Below are 17895 nucleotides of genomic sequence, written 5' to 3' on the forward strand. Positions count from 1 at the left end.
AACTTAAACTAAACGGAAAAAAACTGATAACAGCGTTGCCGTATCATGTTGCAGCACGGTGAATCGCACATAAACACAGCCAGTGGTATAATTTGAAAGAACTTTACTCACCTCTAGTGGACATTATAATTCACTACATGAGAAAAACTTTCACCGAGTTTGCGCTTTTGCACAAACTTTACGGTTAGACCAACGAATGACAGACATTAAATATACGTGACGTAACGAAACGAGCACCAATTGGCTTCCGTGATGGGCGGGACGCAACACAGATAACGGACCTAAAATTTCTCCGTCTGTTATCCTTTAACAGACTCGTCCGTAGATAATTATGTGACTTATTATCAAAAACGTTAAGCCAGTATCAGCGTGTAGCCTACAGAGAGAAGAAAATGCCGCTCACCGATCTAGAAATATACTGAAGTAAGTCAGACGTTCTAAATAAAACACCAAACGCTTAGCCTAATGCTACTCGGCTATAAAAGCTAAAGTTAGCTGCTATTGTAATTCCTGCTAACTAACGGTGAATGAAAGAATACCTTTAAAAAATTTAGTCCAGCTTGTGTTAGTGACATTTTGTTTGACGTTTTTAACACTACCGGGTTTAAAATAGCTGTTAGCAGCTATACCAACGCTGTTGTGTATTCTTTTATGTGGGTGTTCTTGCTGAATATCTCCATTTACCAAATATTGATCATAATTTGTGTCTCCTTGTGTCTGTCCCATGTACGTACAGTCTCTGTTTGTTTCCTCCTCTGATCTGTGTCCCCAGTCAGTGAGATGTCTCTGGCTCAGAGGGTTTTGTTGACCTGGGTCTTCACCCTGGTTTTCCTCATCATGCTAGTACTGAAACTGGATGGGAAGGTAAGGGTTTTTATTATCCCATTAGCCACCAATTTGAGTAAATAGAAATAATAGAAATGAACACATCAAATAGATAGAAGTTGTGGGTAAAAGCATTTACTCTGTGACTTACGCCATCCTCTCCATTTCTTCCTTCCAGGTGCAGTGGAACTGGTTCCTCATCTTCCTCCCAGTTTGGGTCTTTGATGGCATCCTCATCCTCATGCTTGCCATTAAGATGGCCGGCCGTTGCAAGCCTGGGTACGACCCACGGAACGGCTCCCCAGATCTGCGTCTACGTGCCTGGTACTTGACGGCCATGCTGCTCAAGCTGGGCTTCTGCCTGACACTGTGTGCCAAGCTGGAGAAGCTGGCTGATGTAAAGCTGACGTTTGTGTGCATACCGTTGTGGACCATGTTGCTGGGAGCGCTGGTGGAGCTGGGGCTGAATATCTTTCCTGAGAGGAGAGAGGCCTGAGAGTGATCAGAGTGCTCTTTCAAACCTTGTCACAAATCATTACACCAACAAAAGACATAATATAAAATATGTTTGTATGACCATTGCTTTGTGAAATTGGAGGCTTTGCTTTAGTCTAATTGTTTCCAGAGAGGACAGGGCCTCAAGAAGGAATCAAGTCATCATCTGATACCTTGGATCTTTAGAATAATAGACTTTGTGTAAAAATAGAAATCATGTACTCGGATCTCAGTGAAATATGCTGTGAGGTTTTTAGCAGAGCTGGGACTCTGCTGCCTGTGTCAAAGAAGAGCTGCCTGTAAATCCGATTGTAGGATTTAAAGAAAAAAAGTCCAAAACAGCTCAACAATGGTTCTGTTTTCTTTACAAAGAAAAAACTGCATATATTTAAGACTACTGTGAAACCGACACTGGAAGAAACATGAATTTCCTCTAATGTTTTCTAGTGTTTATCTTTATTGTACATGAGCTAGCACAGCTGCTCTTATAAGGAACGTCACACAGAGAGGGAAGTGAATAGTATTTGGTGAATTTTAACTGCACTTCCTTTATTTAAGCTGCATAACATAACTATCACTCTTGGTACCAAATCATGGAGTGTAAATTTTGTTAAATGTGCTGCAGATATTGTTTGGCTGTATTTACGCACAGACACTTTGTCTTTTCATTCCTGAGCTGTGGAGGGTTGTTGGTTGATTTTACAAATTATAAATTAACTTTCAAAGTGTTGATGAGAACAGCTTGTTTGGCTACTAGCACACAAAGGAATAAATAACAGATAATTTAAGAAATTGCTCAGGACAAAAAGGCTCTTGGAACAACTTGTGATGTTCTTTTTACCTACGGGCTACCCCCCTCTGCCTTGTACAATATCTCTTTTGTACCGTTGAAATCATGTGTCCCATGAAAATAAATTCGTAAGTTGTTATTAGGTGCAAGGTCCAAGGTCATAAAACCCTTAACTTGTAATGTACTCTGTGATTTACATTCAGATTGATATGGGAAATCTATTGCAAAAGACTTGTGTTAAGAGATGAAGATCATGTTCCTACTGTATGTTAAGTTTTATTATTACAGTGTTAATTGTCAAACGAACACAGCTCATCTGAATATTTTCTACCAGCAGTTTAAAATGTGTGAAGCTGATCATTGATTCACAGCTCGACTTCATGGTACAGCTGACACTGTGCGTGACTGAAATTGGTTTTTGTGCCATGTGATTGTTCATTAGTATTTCCGATACATTCTTCGCATTACTTTGCACTATGTTGACATGAAAATGAGATGGCATGCATGTGTTTGAACAATAAATGACTCGATTTACATGAACACTGTGGTGCGTTTGTCTGGTAAATAGTAATTTTAGCAGTCGTTGTAACAGTGCAAATTCATATGCAATTGTTTCCATGTACACAAGGATCGCATTAGTCACATCACGATGCAAAACAAAAATTGGGGTTTGGGAAAATCCCTCTGGGACATGACCTGAAATGAGCTGTGAAGCACTTCAGCTCCACTGACATGCAAACAGAGCACACTGAAGCCCTTTGTCTGTTCTCTCTCTTTAAATGTTGTAACATGTCGTTTATGACTTTACGGAACTTTAATGTTCACATGCGTAACTGTGTGAGATCAGTGCTTCCAGTTTGCAATCTCTGTTCCGAGTCCAAGCTGCACTGACACCACCATTAACAGCAGCCGGAAAATGTCCGCTAGAGGAACTGAAATTATGGGGAGAACTCATTTATAAAAAGCACAGTACTGGGCACACTTACTGAAGGCTTTTAAGGGGATGCAGTCTCAAGCCAGTTTCCAAAGTGGAAACAGCTTGTCAGACACCACACCTTTATCATCGGCCATCCTCAGAAAGAGTTGAGTAGAGACAGTAGAAACGGGGTGGATGCAAAGATCTGCCAAGTGTTTTAGGGGTATGAAAAGTACTAAACCTGATGTTAATTTCACAGCTTACCTGATGTTGAGTGCTGTTTCTTGGTGATTTGTACCATTGCAATTGACAATCAAACCCCCAACAATGAGCAGTGTACGCTCAAAGACTGTACAGTCTGTGTGCGCGCCACATTCACGTGGTTCAGTGAGGTTTTTCCGAGTATTCCCTCCAAAAACCCTTTCTTTGTCCCTGCTCCAACTTCCTTCCTCACGCCCACTCCCACCCTTTAAAGGTCAGCTGAGCTCCTCCGGCATTCCCACTGTGTGTGTGTGTGTGTGTGTGTGTGTGTGTGTGTGTGTGTGTGTGTGTGTGTGTGTGTGAAAGAGAGCATGAAAGGATGAAATGAGGGGAAAAAGGCTGTTTTGAGTTGTATTTGACCTGACACACACCAGCCCCGTATTATGGGACTACTGCATTGTGGCGTATATGTGTTGTCTGCTCACATCTCGCCTGGTGAAACTGCTGAGTTCATTGTTGCAGACTGCAGTGAGTGGGCGGCTTGCATAATAAAAACACAGAGAGAGAAAACACAGGCAGGTATACATCAGAGGTGTAGTCTCTTAGAATTAGAAATAACTGGGGGGAATGGCCTTTTGGTGCCTTTAAAGTCATACAGGTGTCTCTGGTCTCTAACTCACCACACTTACAAACAAAGCTGCTTCTGTCATAAGGCAGGCAGTAAAGTGGTGAATCCAAGTACATCTAATATCAATGTGAAATAACTCTTACATCTTAAAGCTGCTATAGTCTATATTTTATCTTAACAAAAAGGGACCCACTCGAAAAACACTGCTCCTTAGTGCTCCTAGTGGTCAAAATGTTGACCTTTTTTTTTTCTTAACCATTTTGGGTTCCGTCCTCGTTCCTCATATCCATAATCTATACATCGGGGCGCCTCGGTGGCTGGTCTGGTGGAGTGTGTACCATTGGGGCATAGTCATGGCTGCAGCGGCCCGGGTTTGAATCCGACACGTGGCCCTTTGCTGCATGTCATCCCCTCTCTCTCACATTAGGGCATAAAAAGCCACAAAATGACATAATCCATACATAAAATGACTCGTTATTTAATGTCATTGTAAATGTCTAATTTTCAAGAATACATAAACAATTCAATTCTTGAAAGTACACATTTTTAAACATAGATGCTCTTAACCAGAGCAATAAGCATCAATTCTTACCCCAATAGTTTCATACATTGAACCTTTTATTAGCTCGGCTCATATTTAAAGTAGAAACCACACTACAAGTTTTTTCCTCTTTACAAAACTTCTTATGTACACTACAGTGCTGACAGTTAAAAATCACAGAAACAAAATAGAAAAAAAGACCAAACCAAAACCTTGAGATAAATAAATTCTGTGAAAACAACACTAGCCCCTGAAGACTTTTTTCTGTTTTCAACCTTAATTTTTGTCACATTTGTACAAAAAATATATAAGTTCCTGTCATGTTTTTGTAACATCTGAAACCCCAAAGCATAAAAAGAGCTGCAGAGCGCCGTGCAACTGGCATCAAGTGCTTAATCACCTAGCTCTCTCCAGAGCCACACAGTGAAGAGTTCTGTCTCTGAAATTCAGTCCTATGAGGCAAACTGACCAAGAGAGCTGAAGCTACGGCTTGTGGTCAGACTAATCATGAAAAACACAACCCTGCTTTCAGGATATCATTCCACTGAACCATCCCAACTTAAACCGCAGATATTTGGAGAGTTTTCAGCGGCTTTAGGGACCAATTTAAGGCTTCATTTTCATTTTCCAGTGAAAACTTAAAACTTGGACTCCTAAAAACTTCCACGAAAGTGCAGAACTCCTTCTCTATATGGCTCTGGACCATTTAGTAGTTCACAGTTAAGGACAGGCACTGGGGAAATGATGTGGGCTACATTAGCAGATGGGCTGTACTCCAATAGCGATAAAGTCAAATCAAGACATTAATAACAAAAAAAAAAAAAAGGAAAAAATCAAGTTTCTCTCAACAACAAAAGTTCCACAACTGTGGGATGAGCACTGAGACAGAAGAGTTTGATCCTAAAATCAGATACTTGGAAAAAACATACAGTCTTCATAGCTGTTGCTAAAACAATTTCAATAATTTATTGTAGTTTTAAACACAGGAGTTCACTTCAGTCCCTGGTTGATAAATAAAACATTTTTATAGACAGGATACTCCACACTGTAGAGAAACTGGACTTCAGGTAAATAGATAAACAGTGCTTTGAGAATGAAACTCTCAACAGTGTACCATCTGTTTTCAAAGTGTCCACACAGAATAAAAAGTTATATCATAGAATTGCTGAGGCCTGAATGTATTAAAACAATAATCCTGGAAGAACCTGAAATTGTTGATAAGCTGACATGACCCAATGTGTTTTCGATAATATCAACTGTAGTTAAACTGCAGCTGATGTATTTGTGTTACAAAGTGCCGTACTGAGTCACATTTGGGAAGTCTTCACATACTGAATCTGTATGATATTGCTCTACCTCATGGCAAGCTCTTGATGTAGCTGCATAGGTGCTAATATAATGCTGCAGATTGAACAATATTTCAATGACCCTGAAAGATTTCTTAGAACTCCAGTAAAATCAGTGGATCAGGTTTTAGCCAGTGATTAAGATTTTGAGGTTTTTTTTTCCTCAGGAGACCAATGTATTCGTGGATGTGTCCTGAATAGTTTTTCCTGAGACTCTCAAGGCCTTTCTGTGTAACAGCCTTGGCTGGGTTGAATTCTTCCCTGGCTGACCAGCAAGTGCTCAGTTTCCAAAATTAGGAGACCCTGGTAGACATCCAACAGACACTGAAAAACACAGCGAAATTACACTGAGAGCTCTGCCACTGGTGTTGAGGGCTACGGGTACAAGATAATTTCAATACTTTAAATTGCAACTCTTCTTATGATGTAATTGTCTACAGTGCTACTGGCTGTAGCCTGTAGCTTACCCTACTCAGTCCTATTTTATACGGGGCATTATTTTCATTTAATTGCACTAATATTCTTCTTGGGCAATAAGACACTGCAACTGATTAGAAGAATCATTTAAGATACCTGTTAATTACATTTAATCACTCCTCACGGAGGCTGACTCAATGAACATGATTCAACAGGACATTACTGGCTGTGTATCAATCGCTTTGAAATTTGAATAAAAATACTGATACTTGTCACCACATCAATAACTGGGAAATGCAGGTTTATATTCAGCAGCTTATTGCGGAGCATTATTGCTCAAAATACAATATTAGGGAAAATTACTGCAATATACTGTATTGATTAAGATGTATCAATACAATATAGTTAAGGAAATGTAGTGATATCACATCAATACATTTGTGTATTGTATAATATCAGTTTGACCCATCATTATTCCAGAAACAGTCTTGGGCACAAAGAATATACTAGAAAAAAAGCCACAAACTGGAAGCATTAGCTGCAAGTTTCACAAAAAGGTCGTCATCATGACCTTTTTTTATATAAATATCTGTCACAAATCTGACAGTTCCTACCTCTGACGGCTCTCAGATATTCTGATATTCAAAAGGGCTATGCTCACTTCAAAAGAACGACAGCAGTTTGGCAGACTTGAACCTGGAAAATCTCTTCTTCAGTGTCAGATTTTGGCGCGCCCATACTTCACTAAAGGCCAAAACTACCAGTACATGCAACAACTGCTTAATATTTCTGAACCAGAGCACAACCAAAGCATCAGGACAGTCTAAACCAGTCCAGTCAAGAGGTGTGGGGTAAATAAAGTCCAACTCTGCTTTATAAACTACGAATCTGTGTCCATACCGATACACTTCACTGTCCTCCCCGCTATTTCCTTTTTACATTGTTTTACAACAGCACAACCAAAATAAAACCTTGTACATATACAGTCATTTAAAAACAGCATCATTATGTACAAAAACTACTATAAAATCTGTCTCTGCTCCTCTTCATGCTTTGGGGGCGGGGAGAGGACAGAGGGGCAAGGCTGAGGGGGGAGAGGAGGGGGAAGAGGAGGAGGAAGGGGAGGCAGGGTCTGCGAGGAGGAAGGAGGAGGAGGGGGATGGGGGAAAGGCTGTGACAGAGAGAGCTGAACCTGCGCTGGTGCTGAGGTTTGGTATTGCGGTTGTAGCGGGTAAGAACCTGGTGGCTGAGAGAGGAAAGACTGAGGGGGGAGGAAGGGGTGAGAGGGGAAGTGGGGGTGCTGAGGAGGGTAGAAGGTCTTGGCGAACTGGTGATGGTGAGAAAGGTGAGGAGGAAGAGACTGCGAGCTGGTGAGAGCAGTGTTTGGATGAGGCGGGGAGGGGATCAGGGGAGGCTGGTAATACGGTTGAGACTGGGTGGTGATGTTTGGTTGGTGTGGAGGATGCAGGTGAAGCTGGCTCATGTGAACCGAATGGGGAGGTGGTTTCTGACTCAGGAAAGAGTTAAGAGTCTGTGGCTGTGCAGGGAGGGAGGGATTGGACAGCTGATTTGGGGGGAGGATTGGAGGTCTATGAGGGAGGTGGGAGTGTGGCAGGAGAGGGGAGTAGGAAGGGGGAAGCATCTGAGGGAGGTGAGGAGGAGGAGGTGGGAGATGCTGCGGTGTGTATTGCTGCATGTAAATCCCTTGCCTCCCAGAGTCCTGTGGCGAACGTGTCTGTGGATCCGCCGACGTCCTGGAGTCCGAACTGTGAGTCCATTTCTCTGGGAGCATTTGTGTCCGTGTGTCAGCTACTGTGTGTGTCCGTGTGTCAGCTACTGTGTGTGTCCGTGCGTCAGCTTGGGAGGTGTGTGTGTGTACACCCACAGCAGGTGAGCCCTGTGATGCTCGAACCTCTGACTGCACTTGTGTCCGTGTGTCTGAATCAGCGTCTGGCTTCGGACGCAGTGAGTTTCTGTCCTTCGCTTGGTCTGACTGAGAGGAGGGAGGCGGCTGGTAAGACGACGAGATGGTGGAAGGAGGGAGTGTGGAGAGATGCGAGTCCGCTTTAGGCTTGGGACTACTCAGGGAAGATGTAGCGGAGGCTGATGTGGAGGAAGATGTGGACAGACCAGGAACGGAAGAGGAGGTAGAAGAAGACGGACTGGGAGCAGCAAAAGAGGAGCGCAAAGGAGGAGTATCAGTGGAACCAGCTGAAGGCGCAGAGGAGGAGGAGGAGGTGGAAGACTTAGAAAAAGATGGAGAACGAGGTGATTTGGGATCTGAATGAGAAGTAGAGGAAGAGGAGGAGGAGGACGCTGTACTGGAAGACGTCATTCTGCTGTCCGAGTGGTGGTGGTGGTGGTGGTGGTGATGATGATGATGATGGGGCTTTGATGATACTTTGGGTTTTGTGTCCTGATGAAGAGGATGGCGAGAGGCAGGAGGGGACAGAGGGAGAGGCGAAGGTGATTTATTTTTGCAAAGAGGAGGAGCTGGAGGTTCTGTCTTCACCTTAGCAGCAGGTGAATCCTGCGGTTTGAGTTTTGCTCCTCCTTTTAACCTCTCAGTCTCCTCCTCTTTGTCTCTGGCACCGCCCACGTTTGAGTCCACTGAGCGAGCAGGCTGAGGCAACAGAGGTGGATGCTGAGGATGAGAGTGAGGACGACGATGATCCCGTTCCTCCTTTTTGACAACTGGCAAAGTTCTGTTTTCTGCCACATCTGCCTCCTCATTCTCCTCTTTTATCCTCTCCTTCGCACCTTTCTCACCCTTCTTTTCTCTCCTCCTCTCCTCTTCCTCTTCTTCTTTTGCCCCCAACTCTGTGGTTTCTGTCTCCTTCTCCTTCGACTCAACGATCTCTTCCTTCACATCTCCTTCCTCCTCCTCCTCCTCCTCTTCATCCTCCTCCTCGTCTGCCTCTCCTTGGTGGTACTGCCTTAAGCGGACGTGCCATGCCAGGCTGCAGACGGCAGATACAGTCTTGAACTGGTGGACCACGTTGCGGGGAATGAAGTAGATGTCCTCGTCGGAAAGGCGGATGCGAGCGTAACGGATGCCCTCGCGACGCAGCTGGTTCAGTTTGGCATCATCCACCCACTGCACACACTGGAGACAAGGAGGAGACGAGGGTTTAGATGGAGGAAATAAAGGGGTGCAGTCCAGAATAAAACACCCATCTTTTGACACTAACATCTATTTTAAGAACTGACTCTGACGCTTGTTATCAATATAAGAAGAATTTAAAGTTTTCTAATTTTTTAAAACCTTTAGTCACTTCAGTAAATCCGTCTTAAGAATAGAGAGGAGGAGAATAGATAAGTTTCATTGTTAAAAAAAACCCCTGAATCCCTACTTCAAACTCAAAAAGCTCTATTGTTACATTCAATTAAGCAATTCATTAATTTGAACATAATGTAAGATTACATAATATGCAATGTGAAAATCTGAATTTTTTCTCAGCCAAGCAGTGAACTGGTACTTTACATTTATTTATGTATCGCTTGCAACACTTTATATTTATAAGAAGAGAATGAACATGAGCTATACAGCTGGAAAAACAACAGGGATTTTTAAAAGATGAACGCGGTTTTTCATCACTGATGCTGTAGCGTTACACCGACATGTAACGTGCTCCTTGTGTTATACTTCATTTTGAGGAGATGGGCTGTGTTCAAAAGCAACCTGCAGTGTCACGGTGTCACTGTGTGGAATCAGCTACACAGGTCTACATGGGAACTTAACCTAAGATTAATTGCAAATAATAAATTAGTGAACTAACACTGCAGTTCATTTTCACTCCACCAGGTGCCAGCAAACAACATCAGTTTACGTTAATGTTCCCCTTCACCTGGTGTTGGGTATTAAGTGTTATGTTAGGGTTACACTGTGGGATAATTCTGTGTCTAATTTGGGGATGTTAAAAGGATGATTATACTGGGCGGAATCTAATAAGTGAGCAGTGCCTATTGACATGCCTGTGTGTGTGTGTGTGTGTGTGTGTGTGTGTGTGTGTGTGTGTGTGTGTGTGTGTGTGTAATGTAACACCTGAGACAGCGGGGGTTCATGTAAGTCCAACTGCAGCCTCTGAACTACATAAGGGAAATCACCGGCATGGAAACACACTACGTCTTTGGTTACACGAGGAGGCTCCGAGCTGAAAACAAGGGAGATTGTATGATGTCAGTCAGTGAGGACAGCGTGTGTTGCTTCAAAACAATCAGCTATCTACAGTGTACGTGCACCCAGCAGTATGACATCCAAAGTATGACCATGTGTTGCTTCACTGCCTACCCTTCTCCGGAGCATACGGCCTTCAGCACCCCAACGGCCGCCGTGGTCTGACGTTCGAAACCCTGACCGATGTGATCAGCGTGGGCCCGAGTCCGATCCTCAAACAGCATCTCTCTGGGCTCGCTGGTCCTGGGCAGCGACTGCAGAAGGTTTTTCACCTCGTTGGTGGAGCTACGAGAGGACAGGAATGATCACTCCGTCAGAGAAACGGAAGACACACACAAGTGCTCACACAGTTTCATGAAGATTTCCCCCCTGCCTCTGCGTCTCTGGTGTCTAAAGTAGAAAAATGACTAAAGGTGTGTGGGCTGCTCATTCTTCTAGTTCTATTTGTTTCTTTTATTTGTTTCCTGTCTGCTGTGCAAAGCAAAAGCACCAGACGGACTGCTGGTGTTGCTGTCCTCAGGATGTTGGGAGGGTGAATTCGTGTGGACATTATGAAACATCCTTGCAGTGTATTCAGGATCTATTCTAGTATTTTATCAATCTTAACTGAGTGTGTTTCACTTTTGATCATCAAAACATTAATTAGCAACTATTTTTTTTTTTTTTTTTCTGTGTTTTATGTAAATGTCAGTCGCTTATTGGAAATCTTTTGCACACTGTAATTTGAGGACATATTTTGGACTGTTGGTATGGAAAATCAAAATTCAAACTGAAGACGTGATCTGAGAATCTGAGAAACTCTGACAGACACTTTAAAATTGGAAGAGGAATTCAAAAAGAATGCCCACAGCACTTTGTGAAATGTCACATTTCTTGTCTGTAGATATCATTAACTACACCTGAGCTTTTCCTCAGTTTAGGCCAATATCTTTATCCTTCATTTCCTCCACAATGTCTTTACTTTTTCATGCTCGCTGGTGGTAAAATCACTTTCCTTGCATGATCAATAAAGTCTTAATTTAGATTCAAAACACAAAACACTGGTAGCGAGAAAATTAGAATGAAAAATCTAAATAAAATCATCAGGGTGAGGTTGCATTTAGAATAAATAATGGAAAGTAAAATGGAATAAACACACATCAATGCTCAAACACAAACACACACGTACACTCTTGGCTTCGTGCGCACAGACTGAGAGGCTAACGAGTAAAAGCATAAAAATGAGCTGTGTTGCCAAACAATGGAAGTACTGCAGTCAGCTCACTACTGGATCAGTGACTCACACTGGAGCTGCAGTCAGATTCAAACAAGAGTATAAACACACACACACACAGTCTGTGAGAGATCCCTACATGAGCGTAACACAGACACACACATACAGAGACAGAACAGCAGCGAGACTACCCGTGCTGAACACTGAATTGTGCATTCATTCATTCAGAGATAAGAGGAGAGGCAGGAGCTGATGGAAGAGGAAGAAAGAAGCAGAGGAAAATATTAGAGAGTGGAGGGGGAGATTAAAAACACACACACACACACACCACACACACACAAAACGTGCACAGACACACACACACAGCTCAGTGTGTCTGAGCTGCAGGCTGACAGTAATGAATGTAAAACCAGAAAAGCTGGTAAGTGAAACTGTGAAAAGAAGAGGGTGTAGAGGGAGGAGTGCTGAACGTGCACATCTATAGTGATATTCAAAGTCTATCATCTCCTGAAACTCTTTAACTATCCTTTATATGTGAGGTCTCATTGTTCTGGCATGTGTGTCAGTATGTACAGCGGGTACGCAAATGTCTGCACCACCAAGTCACCAAGACAGACTACTGTGCATTTATGGTCAAAAAGAAATTGGGAAAGAGAAGAGGAGAGGAAGAAGAACAGATAAGTGGGAAGTGGCAAGGGGAGAGAGAGGAGATGATGGAGGGAAAAAGAAGGATAAGGGATAAAGAAGGAGAAAGGTGGGGTGAAGAGGGATGAGGCAGTAAAAGGAGGGTAAAGAGGAGGGAGAGAAGGACAAAGGGGAGACAGAGGAAACCACCTCTGAAGACAAATACTGTTAATGTACATCTTAAAGCTACAGCACACTCCTAGAAGGATGTATATCACATTTACATTTCACACACCTGCTTAATGTACTTATCTGCAGAAAATCTATGACTAGGGCTGCCACTAATGATTATTCTGATTGTTAATTACTTTACTGATTAATTGATTAACTGTTATATCTATAATAGCTACGTTTTCATCCTAATTTAGTCCAAATTATAACAAAATTTCAATCAGCAAAAATCAGCAAAAGAAAATGCAAATTTATATGCATTTCCATCTATTCCTGTTTTACCATTAAACTGTTGAAGTAGAAAAGGATGCAACAAGAAGCAGTAAGTGAGTAAGATGTGGCAAGTAATATATATATATATATATTCTTTTAATTTTTGACATTTCCATGCAGGTTTGAAATTGAAAATGTGCATAAAAACAGGTGAATGAAAACCCACCTAATGTCAGTCAGGTGCTACAATGCACTTCCACTGTAAGTGAAGGGAGACAAAATCTACAGTCAAAGTTGCTGCCACATATTTTCTGTCGATCGAGTAATCTAATAATCTGCTGGTTGTTGAGTTCTACCCTTTAGCTAAACAAACGTCCTGACTGAGCAGGCTGCTGTTTAACATCTTGCTGACAGCCACCAGGTTCTCAACGGACCCATCTTGATTGTCATTCGTAATGTTCGGAACAGCATGTTCAGCAACTGGTTTGCAACTGGTGCTGGCCAAGGCCGCTGCCGTTACTATGCAATTATTGTCAATCTCCGGAAGCACGGCACTCTTTCACTAAAAGCTGAAATATTTTGGTTTATTTTCATCGTCTGACCACTGTAATCAAGCTGAATTCTCAGACTGCGAGTCTCAGCGCTGACAGAAATGCATAACAGCTTGACCTTTTCGCTGAAACCACGAGAAAAAAAGAAGCAACTCTGTGAGGATATGTTCTCCATGCACAAGCAGCCTTCAACACAGCACACGGTCAAACTGCAGACAAGGTCTCACTGCAAATAACATCACGCCCTCCTTTTCTTTCTACTTCATTTATGCACAGCAGTTTTCTTTTATGTCTTTTACCTTATACACACAGACAGACATACATTCCTATGACATATTAAATGTGCTTTCTGTAAACACACCTATAGTCCTCTTGAAAGTAACAGCACAGTAACTGAAATAAATCAACTTAAAGCAGGAAAGAGAGGTCACAAGGAGGAAACAGAAGATGGATTGTAAGAGAAACAGGGAGAGACAGACAGGGCCGATATTTAGAGGTAGCAAGAGGACAAGGACAGTGAAAGGAGGGAGGAGAGGAGGAAAAAAAAGGAAAGCTTGAAGAAGGATGGAAGTGAGCGACTGAGGAGAGATGCTGGAGACAAAAGGGGGAAATACTGATTAAAGTACACCTCAGTTTGTAGATGTCACTTTGAGATTGTTTCTAATGGCGATTTATGATCATGTGATGGGATGAGACTGCACACGAAAGACAGGAGAGGAGGGAATTGTTAAACCACCTCTCTCTCCCCAGCCGTCCACTGCGTCTCTATAAAAACAGATACTTTCAGCCCCAATTGTTACACAAGTGTCTCTGACAGTCATTCACACTGACACACGCTCTCTTGACAGCAACCCCCTTCAAACACTGTCTAGACGCATGTATAAAAGTGAGACATACTGCATGTATTTATAGTTTGGATTCAGATGCAGTCGCTGATTAAAAAGCAAGTATGTTTCCTTTATTACTTCTTCTTTTTCCAGCCAGAAAAGTCTGACTGAGTGAAGCTTTCGTGGGTGAATCTAAAGACAAAAAAATCAATAAGGGCTGCAACTACCACATATTTTCATTATCATTAATTTTTGATTAATCACTTAATAGCTTGGTCAATAAAATGTCAGAAAATGTCAGAAATGTCAGAAAAAATAACCATATCAATTTCTTAAAGCCCAAAGTGATGTGTTCAAATGTCCTTTTTTTGTGTCCAAAACCTGAAGATATTCAGTTTACTATGATATAAAACAGAGAACAGCAGTAAATCCTCATTATTTAGGGGCAGGAATTAGGGAATGGTTTGTATTCATGCTTGGAAAAATTACTTCAACTAATATCTTCTGTACTGATTAACTTATTTTTTCCGCTAAAATAAATCAACTATAGCAAAAATTAAATAAATTAATTCCAAAACATTAGCATTGATATGATTACCAATCAACAGAGACAAGAGAGAAGTAAATGAAGCATGGGAGGAATGTGTGTGGTGTGTGTTGTCCTGTGCTTGGCTGGCTGCCATGTGAAGTAGCGTCTGATGTCGGCTCTATTAACATAGCGATGATCTCATCTGAGTGGTGAGCCACATACCGCTCACATCACACACAAACACACACCAGATGCACATCATTTCTCTCATGGTCTCAAACAGATATTGTGTGTGTTTGTGTCTGTGTAAGCAACAATGGCACTGTGACAGAGACAAACACAGAGGGTGTAATTGCTTCATCCGGAGCTGCTGGGCTACAACAAAGCTTCGTGTGGCTATTGCGGCTGCTGCCTTCAAAATGTGCGAGTGTGTGTTTGTTACTGTTTTTTTCATAATCAGTCCTCATGTGCTGTGTGGAGAGTACAGAGGCAAGCTGGCTCATTAAAGTTCACACACAAACACACATACACACACACACACACACACCACTGAGACTTGTAGGCAGTACAAACAAAATTCATAGGGACCAAAATCCCTGCAAATTCTGTCTCTGTCTCACAGCAGTGTTTAAAGGGGATCCAAAATCTTGGCTGTATTTATCTGAGTGCGTTTATACAATGTGCAGTAAGCTGTAGTGTGCTCACCGTTTTCTTTTAAAAGGGGACTTTGGTATATCAGCCACAGGTATCATCTGTTCTCCTGGTCTGACCCACATTATGGGACCGTCGTCGCTCTCTGTGGGACTCATCAGCCTCAGACTGGAGAACGTTCCCCATGGAAGAGTCCTCTGCGGCCAGACAGATGAGAGGAAAAGAAGGGAACGTGAGAAAAAAAGGAGGACATGAGGGAATATAATCAAAGCAATATGTCAGTACATCTTTCACTTTCTTTTTTTAAGTTGTTAACCACTTCATCAAGTATTTTATTTATTCCACAGATTCCCTAAAAAGAAATCTCATGAGCAGAAACCGTCCCCGTGGCGAAATTTGTCACTGGCACCCAAGATGTTTCAGACGGTGACAAATCAGAGCCAAAACTCTCGACAGATAGGAAGCGCCAGAGGATGTGTGGCTTTTGATATTCAGCATACGACACCACTCCTCCACACTGCATGCAGGAGATTTGAAGTGTCAGCACAGGATGGCAAACAGCAGAAAAGCTTGTCACGCCTGCATTTCAGGGACAGCACTAAACACAGCGTTTTGGTGGTCTGTGCCTGCACAGACGTTCTAAAAAAGAAAGGCAACTTCCTGAGCTGAAGCTGGAAGCTGCATCAAATCACTCTTTTTAGTTTGTGTCATTTCCAAATAATCTATGGTGTAAATATATTGAAATATTTGGGCACATCTAGTTTATAGCTGCATTACTACACATTTACAATGCACAGAATATTTATGAGGTATGAGCAAGTTAACTGTGAGTGGAGTAGCTAAAGCCTACTTTACATTTCATTGAAAAGGCGTTATGTGACAGTGTCTGCCAGCTGAACATTGTCACATAACATCTCGACTAATCCCAGCTGAGTCAGAGAGCACGCCCAGCTGAGTTTTGTTTAGATTTCTTGAATCAGTTAGTGACACACAAGTGAAGAGAGCAGAGAGAGAAGCAGTAGATGGTCAGACATTTTCCTCATGTTCCTTAGGAGGTGTAAGACCAAATACTCAGACAGATGAGGGACACTGACGTAATAACATTTTAGCCAGTTTTTCCCCAACAAATATTCCCACATCTAATTCAACCACCATGGCACACATGATAGTGTGAGGCACAAACGGACACCTCCAAGAAGCAATACCGGTGGTTTTGATGGGAAAAAAAAAAAGTATTTATCCTACTTACAAGAATTGTCTGTAGAGGGCGTCCCGGTGGCTCACCTGGTAGAATGTGTACCATGATGGCTCAGTCCTAACCGCAGCAGCCCGGGTTCAGACAAAAAAGTATTGTCTCTGTTTCTTTTTACTCTGTGACATGGAGCTCTATTGCTATCCGAAAACTAAAAGCATATCAGTGAGCCACACTGTTGCATTGGGCGACATGTTTTTCCATTAACATTGTAGTTGTAATTTCTTTCGGCTCAGTCCACATACATCGTTCTGCTGCCTTAAATACTCACTAGACAATAATAACACAAAGTGTGTATAAATCCTGTGCTGAAAGTCGCTCCTAACAAATGCACTATTTAAGTAACAGATGTTTTAGGAAATAATTGGTCCTTTTTCCAAAAAATAAAACTATACAGTCATGAGATACATTTCCTTTGACCTCTCAGCATAGAATCATGATATAAATTATAGCTTCCTCATCCATTCCTATTTAAATGCAAGGTTCTGTTGCTGTTTAGGATTACTGTCATTCATCCTGTCCTGACTCACCTTCAGGAAGGGCGACTCCTCCAGCATGCTGAGGAACTCTGGGAAATAATTCCCGACCTCCTCGTCCACAGCTCCTACCAGGCTGATTTGTCTCATTGCCCCGGCTCTGTATGTGCCGTGACTGTATGTCTTCTTCACCTGCAGCAATCAAAGGGAAAAATTTATTAAAAAAAAGACACATAAGACAGTGATATTGTAATGTTACTCTAACACTACAGCAAGCGGGCGAGGCTGATTACTGTGTTCACTCAGACAGCAGCTGCAGGAGTTCAGTCTCTTGACAAATAAATATATAATTTTTTGTATTTCCAGAGAGGAGGAGGCGACAAGTGCAGGTGAATAAAAACACTGCAGCAAACTTTTCACATTACATCCTGAGTGTCTGGCTAAGAGAATGCAAACACTATTAGATTATGTTTTTTCAAATCAGTTTACCCAGCAAACTGTAAATCACCATTATATCATTATAAAACCAAAGGACTGCAGTCCTGACAAATGAAGAAACATGTATTCCTCTCTAACAAAGACCACAGGAGAAAACAAAACAGCACACAGTGTTTCATTGTGAAAAATGTGACACTCAACCACAATTTAATGGTCATTTGTTCTCTTCATCTGAGAAATGTAAACTGAATCTTCAAGATATTACAGATATAATCTTATTATTGAGTGGCCGCACCTTCGGCAGGGTCAATATGGAGCCTCAATGTCCCTTCTGTTGTGGGAGGGGTGGCACATCGCGGTTTAATAGCCCCTCTCTGGCCTTGACCTCCTCTTGGTCATCTCGATCATAGACAAAACATACTTGATATTTTGGTCAGTCATCTTCTAGGGGCAGTGTTCCCAATCTTTTTGACATGGGACACCTTAAAACGAGGCTATGTCTGCTGCTTGCAGCCCTTTTTGACAGGTTGAATTTGTGAACTGGTTGTGGCCAA

At 42.1% G+C, this 17895-nt stretch overlaps 2 protein-coding genes across 3 annotated transcripts in view; one reads left to right on the plus strand and one right to left on the minus strand.

Annotated features, from left to right (window-relative positions):
* The first annotated feature begins 255 nt into the window (after positions 1-255).
* On the plus strand, positions 256-2650 carry LOC111663646 (transmembrane protein 60-like). Of its 2 annotated transcripts, none has more exons than XM_023417915.2 (3): positions 256-423; positions 737-864; positions 1004-2650. In XM_023417915.2, exons 2-3 carry the CDS (start codon positions 781-783, stop codon positions 1319-1321), a joined length of 402 nt encoding a protein of 133 aa, XP_023273683.1. In that variant the 5' UTR covers positions 256-423; positions 737-780; the 3' UTR covers positions 1322-2650. The 2 variants fall into 2 exon arrangements, with proteins under 2 accessions (XP_023273683.1, XP_087033175.1); XM_087177049.1 differs by having other exon boundaries at positions 773-864.
* A 1667-nt stretch (positions 2651-4317) lies between these two features.
* Positions 4318-17895, minus strand: part of LOC111663661 (uncharacterized) — a 34965-nt gene continuing 21387 nt past the window's right edge. The window contains exons 5-9 of the mRNA XM_023417949.2: positions 16958-17095; positions 15230-15372; positions 10451-10621; positions 10205-10313; positions 4318-9265 (exon numbers count right to left, since the gene is read on the minus strand). Of these exons, the coding sequence (XP_023273717.2) occupies positions 7181-9265; positions 10205-10313; positions 10451-10621; positions 15230-15372; positions 16958-17095 (2646 nt within the window). The 3' untranslated portion in view covers positions 4318-7180. The remainder of the gene's footprint in view (positions 9266-10204; positions 10314-10450; positions 10622-15229; positions 15373-16957; positions 17096-17895) is intronic.

The sequence above is a fragment of the Seriola lalandi genome, unplaced genomic scaffold (assembly GCF_002814215.2).
Source record: "Seriola lalandi dorsalis isolate HSWRI2012SDOR001 ecotype SW California unplaced genomic scaffold, Sedor1 jcf7180002054579, whole genome shotgun sequence".
Classification (NCBI taxonomy): domain Eukaryota; kingdom Metazoa; phylum Chordata; class Actinopteri; order Carangiformes; family Carangidae; genus Seriola; species Seriola lalandi.

What these genes read in the sequence shown, in the direction of transcription:
- LOC111663646 (XM_023417915.2), top strand. Translation starts at nt 781, where the DNA reads ATGTCTCTGGCTCAGAGGGTTTTGTTGACCTGGGTCTTCACCCTGGTT. An exon ending in TACTGAAACTGGATGGGAAG is followed by an intron (nt 865 to 1,003) that starts GTAAGGGTTTTT and finishes TCTTCCTTCCAG; the next exon opens with GTGCAGTGGAACTGGTTCCT.